General features: G+C 39.7%; 1 protein-coding gene across 5 annotated transcripts in view; it reads left to right on the plus strand.

The window, feature by feature from the left end:
- The window catches only part of AFF2 (ALF transcription elongation factor 2), a 359,241-nt gene that overhangs the window by 223,697 nt on the left and 122,191 nt on the right, over positions 1-13,353 (plus strand). For all 5 annotated transcript variants that reach the window (XM_053955496.1, XM_053955492.1, XM_053955495.1 and 2 more), the window contains exons 5-7: positions 1,801-1,887; positions 4,837-4,873; positions 5,124-5,175. In XM_053955496.1, coding sequence (XP_053811471.1) covers positions 1,801-1,887; positions 4,837-4,873; positions 5,124-5,175 — 176 coding nt within the window. The remainder of the gene's footprint in view (positions 1-1,800; positions 1,888-4,836; positions 4,874-5,123; positions 5,176-13,353) is intronic.

Raw genomic sequence — 13,353 nt, forward strand, 5'->3', positions numbered from 1 at the left:
CCACAAAGCAACCTCCATGGCAAAGGCTTTGGCCAAGGCATGCAGGATTTGGATTATATTATCTCACAGAGAAGTTCACAGGATGCTGAAATTTTTTTTCTGCCTTCCCCTGTGCAGGGGCCAGACAATCAGTGCCGTTTAATAGTGCTCTTCCTGTCATGGCACTGAGCTGCCACAGCCTCACACCCAGGAGGGATGAGCCATTCAGCAATTGCTCCTTTGCACCTCATTGCCACCGTTTGGGCTTTGTCTAGTGAAAACAGGCCCTGGGCTCCACAGCAGAAACCCAGAAGTTCTTTCAGGAGTGCAGCCTGGCCCATCTGCCCAAGGAAGTCTATATCTCTGCTTGTCCCACTGACTGGGGACCATGGTGCGGAGTTTTCCTTTCTCCTAATCTCCTCTGTGACACATACTTTGGGACAACTGCAGTTCTGAAACTTGCTGCCTCTGTCTTCAGTGAACTATAATTAGTATCAGCTGTAGCCACCCAGGGCATGTGTTTAGCCAAAATGCACCCACCACATTGCCCTTTTTATACCACCTATATTTTCTTAATCAATTGCATTATGTTATGTTTTTATTTGTGGTTCATTTGAGTGGTTGTCATGTTACCTACAGAAACTAGCCTGTTTATAAGCTTCGTTGTGACTAGCCCTGGGTTTGACCAGTGTGTAATAGCACCTGGGAAGTGTAGTTTACTGCAGTCAGTCCATTGCACACAAGATTTCTGAGATGGGATGCTCTTCTGCTATTTGCCTCCCTTGTCTCAAAAAAAAATTCCTTCTGAGCTTTTAAGGCAAAGAAAAACAACCAAGACAAAGATGCAACAGAATGCCAGAGACAACTATTACTGCGTCTCTGGATATTTATTAAATTAAAAACAAAGATAAGTGATAAAGAAGCAGTGTCTCCCACAAAACACACTCATTAGGCAAGCTTTGCCTAAGCCAGCACTTGTGCAGTTCCTTGGTTTTAGTGATTTTCCCCCTGCTCCAATGAGCACAAACCCCAGTGTGCTCCTGTCAGGCTTGCTGGGGCAGCAGCTCCCTGCAGTGGGAAGGAGTGGGTGTGTGCTGCTCTTCTGCTGCTGCTTGGTAGCCATGGGCACCCAGGTTGTTTCTTTAAAGATAATTGGGACATGAGGGAACGAATGATGAATAAACACACTGATATAGAAAATGGATGGGTTTTGCTTAGATGGTCTGGTAGGCACGTTTCACTGGATTCACCTGATTTCTCAGTCCCTCATTTTAAAGTGGAATCAGTAGTGCTCTGAGGCTGTGACATTGCTTACCACAGTAAGAGCCTGTGGCCAGTGCCACAAGAAGATGCTGTGGTGCTGTCTCTGCTCTCTGCTCCACCAGGCATTCATGCTGCAAGCCCATTCCAGATTTTTCTAGACCTGCCTCTTGTTTCTTTTGCCACTCTGCAGTCTTCAATAGGGCTGCATCTTGCCACCATGCATTCCCCTACATGATTGCACCCATTGCTGTACAGGAGGGCCCCCTTCCTGCCTAGGCTTGGCAGGCTGAACACAGAGGTGGAGCCAGTTGCCCTCTGATGAAGACATGGCTGGTCACAATTTTCATGAATAAAACCTGTCCTCACTCTCATTCTGAGGAAGTCCTGCCTGTGGGGTTGTTTAGGTGTTCATCTGTGACCTAAGAGTGTGAGGTGGTGGGGTCGATTCCTTGAGCAATTGCATCTCCAGGCTCAGTGGAGCAGATGAGACCATTTTTGGCTTTCTTTCTTTTCTGTGTACATGAATTTGTTTTCTAAACTTTTTCTTTTTTTCCCTAGGAGATGACCCATTCCTGGCCTCCTCCTCTCACTGCTATTCACACTCCAGGCAAGGCTGAGCAGACCAAGTTTTCCATCCCAAGCAAGGTACAAATGGGCTATTACCAGTGACCTGATTAGCATTCTGTTCTGTTGAGTGTTCTTTGCTGGAGAGTTTATTTTTGTAATTGGTCCCACTTAAAAACAATTTAATTCAATTTCTGATACTATTTTTATTTGGAAATTCCCAATCAGACTGGTGTTACTAGTAGAACTGCTTATTTAAAGCTGCAGAAGACCCAGTGGAAGTAAAGTGAGCTTTTTATCTCTGTTGTTATGGGAGTCTTTCTACGTCAAGTAAAACATATTTTGTTCGGTTTTCTTCCATTATTATTTGTGCAATGAAAAGGTTTGAAATGGACTTTTCCCACTTACTGATTGATTGCATGGTGAGGTTTTGGCTGCAAAGACAAGTTATGGTGAGTGAAAAGGTCCTTGCATGTGAAGAGCATGGTGGCATCTCTGTCACACCCCAGAGGGAAGCACAGAGTCTAGGCACACTTGCCTAGAGAGTACCTCTAGTTCGTGTAATCCACACTGAGTTGTTAAATAAATAAGTGAAGATGCCCTTAGCCCACAGTGCATTATTGCCTTCTGGCTATGATTCCAGTAGCACTGCTAGAGATCAAGCTCATACCTGGGATAGGTTCTGCCAGAGGTATCTCATGCTGGGACTTGAACAACTGAGCTGATGGTGTTTGGGGAAGAAGAGGACTTCCCCAGGGTGGGAAATTTATACCATTCTGTTATAGAGCTACATAAAAGTTTCTTTCCAAAGGCAGGATCTTGAAAAATAGCTCATTAAACTGGTACTGCTTAACATTTTAGTTCAAGCAATCATATCCTGATTTAGAAACTGGAATGTGATTTTGCTCTTACTGATTTCCCCTGTCTGAAATATAGCTACCATACTTAGTCAGAAAGAAATTAAATTACCAATATCTTTGGCTTCTTAAACAAAACCAAAGCCAGTGCCCAGAATGTCTTATTTTAATGGAATGTGATTGTTACTGCCCTAGCACTACCACTGTCACTGCAGTTTCCTGCTGCAGTGTGAAGCATCAGAAGTCATTGAATCAGAGAGTGGCCTGGGTGGGAAGGGACCTTAAACATTATCTGGTTTCATCTAGTTTCCTGCCTTGGGCAGTAAACCAGGTTGCTCAGAGCCACATCCAGCCTGGCCATGAACACTTCCAGGGATGGGGCGTCCACAGCTTTTCTGGACAACCTGTTCCAGCACCTCACCATCCCCACAGTAGATCTTTCCTGATACCTAATTTAAACCTACTCTCAATCTGAAGCCATTTCCCCTTGTCTTGTCACTACATGTGCTTATGGAAAGCCCCTCTCCATCTTTCTTGTAGGCTCATAATTACAAGAGCACAATCCTCATTGCAAATTGGGTAAAAGTCAGCTGAACCCTTTATGGTGAACTGTGTGAATACAGTTTTTACCTGCTGGAAGCTGGTAAATTTATACCATCTCCTAATTTAGTGTTCTTTTTCTGATAAGCCCTTCAGAAACTGGTTTGGGTCCTGCAGACTAACACTATCTCCAGTGGTAGCAGTATAAGCAGAGCTTCAGAGAAGCTAAAATTTTGGGTTTGCTTTTCTGTTTCTATCAAATTGGCTTTGAACTTTTAAGATCCACATCAAAGTTAATTTCTGGGCACATTAAATGTTGATCCTAAAATTCTTGACCATATCACTTCAATACAAAATCTAATTAATTTTTTTTTTTTGAGCTAGCATTGCAGGAAATAGGCAAGCACATAAATGTTTCCATGCTCAGTAGTCTTACTTTAAAAAATACAACAGAAGTGTCTCTTCAAAACATCACTTTAAGTCAACTATGGCTGGCCAAATTATGCATCTAGGACATAATATGGCTAGGTTGTGCAGCCATATAAACCAGAGACAGGCACTGTTAGAAGTTTTCAATTCAGCTGTTAAAATAAAGGTATTCTCATGAGAAACATACATTTTAAAAGTGTGATAAAAGAGGTGGAGCTTATCAAAATAATTTATCCCTTTGACATTTAAATTTAAAGTGCCATGTTTACTCTTAGGGCATTATTTACTTCACAAGGGACTGACTGACAGCACAATATAATATTAGGAACTAATAGTGCCCTAAGAGGAAGTGCAGTGAGGGCTTTAATGACTTTAACATCCTACAGAACTAACACTTCCAGAAAAGCAGAGCCAGGCTGGAGGATGAGGTTGTAAATAACACCTTAATTTCAACTGATCAAACTCAGCTTGGAAGGAAAGCTGATGACAATCACTGTGGACTACAGAGCCTAGAGAAAAACTAAGCCAGAAAACACTGTGACATTAAGGAAACAGCTTAGTTATTGTGAACCAACAAGAATCCTGGCATTAGCATGCTCAGTGTTGCAAGCCAGACTCTTTGCTGGTTTTAAGTTGTTGTACTTCCATTGATTTCATTGGATTTGGACCAATTTCCATCAGGTGAAGATCTACTTCCCGTGTCTTTATCAAATCCCATGTGTCACAGTCCAAATAAATACAGTGGCTACCAGTAAAAGATTACTGTATTTCCAGGCAGTGAGATCAAACAAAAGAAAGGCAATGGTACTGAATTTAATGCATAGCTGCATTCATGCTGTGTTCTAAATTGTATGTCCTGGATGGCTCCTACACACATCCCTGGCCAAGTCTGGGGAAGGCTTGGGCTGCTGTGGGTGTAAATCTGTGTGTTGTCTCCATAAAGGGGGGTGTAGATTTACAGCAGCTGAGGACATACTCTTGCCTGAGCTCTGAAGGGTCCCTCAATGGTGCTCTGTCTCCACAGTTAATGTTTTTTTAAACTAATGTCACTGGTGCTGCCTTAACAATGCCATGATCCCTTTCCTGTGCCATCTCCTTCCCTGTTGGTACAATGCCAGTGCCCTTAATCTAGCAAGCCAAGATATATCTTATCTTCTTCATCTTATTTAACTAATGCTGACATTTTGTGTGTTCTTCTTTGTAGGACTCCCAACATCTGACCTCAGGATACAATGTACAAAGTAGGTCTTTATCATCCTAGTCCTAACAGTCAGGGTTGGGTGTTTTTTTTGTCTGCTTAACATCGTTAAAACAAAGGCTAAAAAATTAATTTCTGTGGTGCTAAAGCAGATCAGTTCCATTTTTTATTACATGTTATGCATTGTGGCATGTTGTGAAACCAAGTATAATTAGATGGGCTGACAGCTTTGGGTGCATTTTAATTCTACAGTAATCTTTTGACATTTGAAAATGTGTTTCCTTTGTTTGCAGAGTGGAGTGATCCAGCAGGGAAAGTTGCAACTAAGTCAGTGCCACAAAAGTCGTAAGTATTATTATTTCCAGCTTTAAATCTCATTTTAAATTTATCATAAAGCATGAGCTTATTTCTCCAAAGGTAACTAAAACCTAGCTCTGCTCATAATCTTGTCCTGGTGTTCAGGTGTTCTCTGTAGTCCTTAAAAATTAGCCATAAACCAGTTTTATGTTTCCAGTGCTTATTACTGTTTCTTCTTTTTAAGCATTAGCTAACAGAGGTATGTGTGAAAGATGAGTTTATTAAGCAGAAATAATGCTGATTTTAGTTCTACAGCTTGCCAAAATTAAATCACTTTTATGCTTCTCTCATCAGATACTAAGCCTCTTACAATAGAAAATGCAACCCAATGAACAGATGATGCAGGAATTTTTACATTCATACAGTGAGAGAGAGTAAAAACACATCATACAGAATGATTCTGCTAGCTGATGTTGAAAAGCTGGTCTTGAGTTTCATACACTTTGAAACAGCTGAAAATCACAGATGATCTATAAATATGACAGTTGAAAATTGTGAAAGAGCTAATTCTCCATTGTTAAACCATTTTTCTTTGGTGCTTCTCTGGTGTAAGGCTGCAGTAGCATAGCAGTGAGTGGAGACCAAATTGTTTTTTACTTTTATCCCAGGTTCTCTAATTTGCAAACAGGAGCTAAATAGCAACTTTGAACAGTAGGCTATTGTTTTATACTTACAAAAATGTATGGGTCTGATTTCAGTTCAGAGCTGCTGTGTTTTTTAGTGTTAAGTGTTCTAAAGTACTGAATGCAGAACTGTACTAGCTTAACTGACAGTTGTGTAAATACGATATGTTCATTTAAAATTACTTCAAAATTATTCTAGTGGTTGCCCTTAATCTACAAAAGACAATTTTAAAAATCCCTCTAGGGGAAGCAAAATCAATGTGGAGATACCTAGACAAGTTTTAAAAATGAATTTAAATATACCGATTCTTAGTGCAGGTTTGTGTACACAAAAGGGCTTGTTGGAGTTCCGTGATGTGTCTGTGACTGTGGGAGAGGTACAGGACTAGAGCAGATGTGGGTACTGAATCCGTTGATGTTCTCAGCAGGCTCTGAAGGTCCAGTTCTTTACTCACAAACTCAAGTCATGGAAGTGCTCATTCAAATACAGTTGGTTGAGTAAACCTTTACAAAATTGTGGCTCAGCGAATTATCAAATTTTAAAATTAAATAGGTTTTTTTTTTCAGATTAAATGAGAATTGGATAGGAATGCTAATGATATTTAGATTATTTGCATGGATAGCATTTATTTATTAAACTTAGTAACAAATTTATTTTTGCCCTTTGCTGTTTGGCTTCCAGTAATGACTTGGTTTTTTGTGAAGTCTCTAGCAACTGTACCCATAGTTCTTGGTAACAGGGTGGGTGCATTCATGCTTCAGAACATTGAAGTGATCCAAATCTAACATCAAGCACATTCCATAATGTAAAAAAAAAACTGAAAAAATATTATTGCATCTTAAAATTATTTTTCTCTAAAAGCAAATGTATTTGGATTCCACTGTGAAAAATATTTTAGTGAGTGTACCATAAAATACAATATTTCAATAGTTTGTAACCAACAGTAATAGACTTGTCAATCATGGTTTATAGTTATAAGCCGAATTTCAAAAGAACAGTGCTTCAGAGCTCAGTGGTATATAGTGCATTTAATGGGACCAAAGCTCTCTATAGGAAGCCTGATATAAAACCTGAAGACACTGAGTACATTTTATGAACCAGTTGTTCTCTGTTCTGCTGCTTGATCTAAAGTTCCAGTACTATCAATCAGATTTCTGCTGCAATGAACTGCCTTCTTACGGTAGGTGATAGATTTTACACATGAGAGATCAGAGCTGCAATAAAGCTACTTTTATTTTTAGCTTCCAAATGAAGATCAGCTAACCCATTACTATCACTTTTTCTCTTTTACTGCAGAAAAATTGTTAAGGCAGCTTCTAAGAATTTCCACAGGGCTTTGGGAGGTTAGAAGGCAGTCCACTGTGAGGTTTGGTATTATGAGGCCAATGTGTTTCTTTAGATCTGTGTGTGCAGTTACCACCACCTTCATGGGGAATTGCAGTACTTGAGCACATAATGAAATTAAAGCAGGAGTGGGACAGAAAGATGTAATGGTATCAAGTAGAGCTGGATAGTGCAGTCCAAACAAACCTGATAGGTAGACAGCTCCTGCAGTCATTGTGTATTTTAATGACAGAGTGTTTATCAGACTGCAGTTGTATAAAGGAGGATTTAGTCTCTCTAACACTGGTTGGTTTGGGGGATATTGCAGTGTATGAGTGAAATGACAGTCCAGCTTATCCCCTGTAACATCTGTTGCTACGCTCTCAGCCACACAGTATGGCCTTACTGACTTCAAAACTATCCCCCACCAATTACATATTTTGTCAATAGGATCTGTCATCCATATTTCAGTTTGATCAAATCTTACTGAATTTGACTCTGTTAGTCTGTATGCTTTGCTAGAGTCCGTTTAACCTGGATATATTTCTAGCTGTTACCCAACTTTTTAAAGTTCATGTGCAATTTAAGTGAAACTTAAATTATCTTTTCCATTTACATTGGTCCTAGTGACAGTCCTGTACATTCCACTGGCTTTGTTAGAGATCCAAAGGAGCTGGTAATAATGTGTTTGCATTCATCATACTGCTGAGTTATACCATGACTACTTGAGAGGTGAATGCACAACAGAGGTACTTTACCTTCATGATGCTGCATTCTGCTCCAGCAGCCAAGCTGTCTGTATGTCATTACAGGGTTCAGGTGTAGCAACATGGGGGTCCTAGAAGATCAGACCGAAGGCATGTATGATTTTTGCAAGATAACCTCTCAGGTGCACACTTCCAGGGGAAAAATGAGGATGATGTACTGCAAGGTGGATTAATTTACCAATGTGTTGCTATTGTAGAGAGATGCAAGATGCATGGCTTCTTGTCCAAGTAAAGCTTTATGAAATACAAATTTCATCCTTTTTATAATGTTTCAGTATACTTTGTTACATCCACATGCTGAATAAACCAAATCCCCAGTGCAGCTGGTAAAATAGAAGATAGAGTAGTTAGAATTTTTTCTAAATTCTACACATATGCACATGAAAACATGGACTTATAACTAACCTCAGCTCCTAAGTTACACTCAAAAATCTTGAAAATGAAATTTTGAACACTGATGTGCATGCATGTGTGTGTACTGTGGTGAATTTTTGCAGCTGAGATCAGGCTATGTAAAACTGCAGCACTTGGCTTCCCTTTTTGTAATTTCAAATTCACTGTGAATCTCTGCTGGGCATTGTGCGGTCAGTTTTCAGCCAGTCTGCTCTGATTAGTTTATTATGAAGCAGAGTAAGCAGGAACAGATAAGGTGCAACCAATTGCACTGCAAAGGATTTTCTGTCAGCTTCCATGAATTTGAGGGGACGAATTCAGCTCATGACTTGGGTTTCTGTTATATAATTGCCATTGCAAGTATGTCATCCTCAAACATCCAGTCCTTTTGTTCTGTTTTGGTTGTTAGCATTTGGCCTTTGTCCAGTTGGAAACTACCCAGAACCTTTTTAATCAAGCACATCCTGTGTTTTGAAATCATACTGCAGAGTAGTCTTGGGTAGTTTCCATAAAAGCCTAGCTAAAAAGAAGAATGTAATCATAATGGTATTCTTCCCCTGTCATAAAATTACTTCCTATACTTACTGTATTAATACAGTATTAAAAGGCCCTTCTCATGGGCTCAGTGAACTACCGGAAACCATTAAAAACTCAGAGCAGCAAATTTTTATGGATCAGACAAAACCAACTTGTTTTATCTTTATGGAGTTTTTGTTATCCATCATGCTTAATGATACACAACCTGTGTGTGGAGTAGAGAGCAGCTAAATACAGGGAGCTTAAAACTAAAGCAAGCAGCTGAAAATCTTTTTGTGATATTTCAGCAAGGATTTTCCTACGTGTGTTCAGCTCAGCTTTCAGTTGGGCCAGGATTTCACTTCACACTTCCAAAAAAATTCAAATAAATACCAGTACTTTCCTAATCCCAAATATTATCATAATACTTGATGGAAGTGTGTTTGAAAATGGAAATGTGCTTCTCGACATCTAAATACTTTTCATAAATATCTAATGGCTTTTTGGAAGATCTCCTCTGTGTCAGGGACAGCCACCTGGGAACATAGAAAACAAAATTTGGCAACATGTGCAAGCTATGAATTAAAGGTAATTCACAGTTTGAAATAAATCAGCATGAGGTCCTAATGGAGAGTAATCAGACATCAAGAGGATTTTACACCAAGTATTGGATATTGCAACAACAAGTAATGTTGTTATTCAGAACTATTCAGAACATTCAAATCAAGAAGCACTCGTGAATTCTTAACCTGGAAAGAAATCAGTTAAAAAAAACAACAACAGCAAAAAAAAAAGGGATTCATTCCATCTTCATGCATAATTTCCAGAAATGCACCAGGAACCAAAAATGTAAAATTCATCTCCAGCTGGCATAGGAAGCAGGTTTCTATTTATTTGTCAACTCTCTATCAGTGTTGCAGTCACAATGCAGCCCAGGTGTAATACACAGGAGAAGCTGAAATGTTCCTATTACTAATTACAGTTTTTAGCTGACCATAACAAAGCGTGAGAGCACCAGTTGAGCCCTCAGTGGTGACAGCCAGCTTTTTGTCACAGCCCACCTTCACGTGGCCAGCCCGAATCATTGCACTAAGTGCTGCCTGTTTGTTAGAAGTAGGAAGTTCCAAAGATATTCCCTCTGGATAAACTGGGAAAGTCATGACTACAAGGGCCTCGCAGTGCCATGTACAAATTATGATAAGTGAAACAACAGTGGCATGTAATTGGAACTCCATTAATCTTTAGAGAGCTCCAGTGCACTATATTAAAGGGACAAATAGCAGATGAAAATAGAAGGGTCTATTTTGAGAAATGTCACTCATCTTTCATATTTACTGTTTTGTTTTGTAAGCTAGAAGTTTTTTTTTAAATCCTTTTGCCTTGTAAATTCTTGGGTTTGAAGCAATGATAGTCCAGACTGTTGCTTTGTTCCTCACTGCTGCAGGCTTTGCCTTTTGAGCAAAGTAGGAAGTAATTTGGAATAAAATATACTAGTGTTTCCTATGGACAGTTGCCTATAGAAGCAAACTTGCAAAATATTTCAGCTGATGTGAAATACGTGAAAATCCAGTGTCATAATTAAAAGCCCTTCATCTTTGAAGATAAGCCCATAATTCAAAATAATTTCTAAATTAGGTTTTTAATTTGTTTTCATTATTCAGCTGGCTCACATACAGTTTAACCTCCCTGTCAAAATAAAGTTATTTCCTAATACATTCTTTTCCATGATCTCTTTCTCCTGACATGTTTATAGATCAGTTTAAAAAATGGTGGGAACGGAACTAAATTAATTCTGTGATATTTTGCTGATCAATTTTTAATAATTTTTCTTGCCTATCAGAGGCTTACTGCCTTTAAGGCTGCCTGAAACAAGCTAACCAACTGCATTCTTGTCAGCATTGCTGATTGTGACTCAAGTGAGCACTGAACCATTTGAATTTCCTCTGATACTGTATAACCCCCCATTAAAAATTCAACATTTATTTGCCCTAACTAACGAGTAGCAGTTGAAATACTTTGTTCTCAAGCAGGATGCACTCCTGTGTCAGTGCCAAGTGCATGCAGTCGCTGAACTGCGACCACTGAAATGTCAGCATTAATAGAGAGAGGTAAATGACACACAGTAACATGTTTGGATTCCTGATGTATTTCCCTGTCTGCTACATATCGTTTCCCATTTTGGAAAGTGGTTAGACTGCAAATCTGCCACAGGTTTCCCTGTATTTAAAGAGCTTTTTCACAGGCAGCAGCACATGTTGTGCCTTTATGGCTTAAGGCCAGTCTCAAACTGACCTCCCAATTTACATTTCTGTGGGATGGAGTCACTTCCGAACTTCAGCGCAACTTCAAAGATTCATTTTGAAAAAGAAATACACTCAGTAAATCTGAAAATGTAAATCAGGGTAGAGCAGAGGAAGCCACCACACTCAGTTCCTCTCCCACCCATTTGTTTTGTGACCCACACACTTGCTGATAAAAGACATACAAATGAAGTTCTTGCTTGGCTTTCTGGCTGCCATAATTTCGACCTCACCATGTTCCCTTTGTCTTAACTCTGACCTGTCAGTAAATTTCTGGTCCAGAGCCAAGCCATTATTCTCTCTGGCTTTTTTCTTCCTGATGCCCTTTGCTCCAGTCCCTTTCATTCTTCCTGTCATGGCTTAGACTTTAGTAGCCTGAGACAGAGAAAATTGTCACCCAAATTCATCTGCACCATGCTGCAAAATAGTCATAATTGGAAATGGGTGATAAGTTTGAGAGAAGAATGGATTTTGCCAGGAAGCTTGGCATTCATAATACCAGAATGGGTCTTGAAACTCCCAATTTGTGTCCTAAATACCCTAGGTAAGACTAACAGCCACTTTTCCTAATATTCCAACTTAATCCTTTGCATCTTTCCTCTGAATCCCTCTGACAACCCCAGTAATCCACCACATTTTTCTCAGCTTCACAGTCTCTATCCAGAGGAACTTCTATTGCTACCATTATCCTTTGGGCAGAGGGCTCAGCAGGGCTCCAAAGCCTATCAATTTTCTGGCCAGAAGGCTTATTTTTTATGAAGTGAAGTTCTCACAACACCCCATGGGGCAAGGCCATGCTCACTGCATTATGCTGTTTTGGATAGCCCTTGGAGCCACGGATTCAGAATACTTGTACCTTACAAATACATCCTCCCAAACGACAAAAAAGGAAAATATTACCCGCTGCTGGGCTAATTACTGCTTTAAATTCTCAGAGGAAGAGCTGCTTCACTCACTTGTGTCCATACATCTCAGAAAATTTATTTTGAGACTTTCCTAGTGCTGCAAATGCAGCTTTCCAAGAAAATGTAGCCCAGGAAGAGGAGGGAGATGTCTATTGCCTTACCTTAGTAGGTACAAACCAATTGCTTAATTAATATCCATCTTGTGGAAACACAGGAGGAAGTGATTCAGCTTTAACAAAATCGTCCCTTACTGGAAAGTCTTGTTTATTCAAAATGCTTCACAAAAAGATCTTTACAGGTTTTGAAAGAAAGATGTTGATTCATCTACCTCATATTGTCAGGAAAGATGTAAGTGCAGCTGTCAGGCTCATCTGAGTCTGCAGAAGCAGTAAATGTCTGCAGTAACGAGGGGATTGCTTTCACAGCTATTTACCTGTTAGACTCTACTAAGTATTTGCTTTTTGGGTGTCTCTGCTTACTTAAATGCACACAGCTGTTTTTTAGGGACGTAGATATGCTTTTTTTGCAGAGAGAGGAATGTGAATCAGTGCTGCCCATGTTTGATTTAGCATGAATTTTAGTAGTTCCAGACAAATTCAGAAGCCTTTACAAATCATAGATCTTCAAGTCTGGCTGTGTGCTAGACTGGAATTTTTTGTTAGGTCAGACCTTTATCTCAGCTTCTTTTTGTGGCTCCTTATGGGGAGATTGAAGAGGAACTGAAACTGGTGACCTGTCTTGACCTTTAGTACTGGATTAAAATTCCAACTTGCTGCCATGGCAACGGGCCTTGAAAATTAGATCCTGACAGAAGCAGGGAGAAACTTAAAACTGCAACTGCTGCACTGAACTGAAGAAAGGTTGCTTACAAATGTCAGTGACAGACTCTTAATTGAAATAATCTGCCTCTCCCTATACCAAAAAAAAAAAAAAAAAAAAAAAAAAAAAAAAAAAAAAAAAAAAAGGAAGAGAGAAATTAAAGGCAAAAACCAACCAAACAAGCAAAACCCAAAAAATTATTGTGAGTTGATTTTTTTTTTTTAGGCAAAAATCTATTGCAATTCAGAGCTCATGCTGCTGAATCTAGCAGACTGTGACATTTGAGGTGGCAGCAAGAGAACCTGCATGGTGAGAAGGGAGCCAGACATGCACTTGCAAATGTCTGAACCCCCCCCAGACCAGACTGGCAGCAGGAGCCAGACAGTGGCCAGTGTTAAATCACAGGTTAACTTTCTGTTTTCTTCTCCTTTAACCTGACACGAGGGATCAAAAGAGACATCACAGTGTCTCCTCTGACTCCAAGGATCCATGCAATTATCTGTTCTGTAGATGGAAAGG

Source organism: Vidua chalybeata, chromosome 14 (assembly GCF_026979565.1).
Source record: "Vidua chalybeata isolate OUT-0048 chromosome 14, bVidCha1 merged haplotype, whole genome shotgun sequence".
Taxonomy (NCBI): domain Eukaryota; kingdom Metazoa; phylum Chordata; class Aves; order Passeriformes; family Viduidae; genus Vidua; species Vidua chalybeata.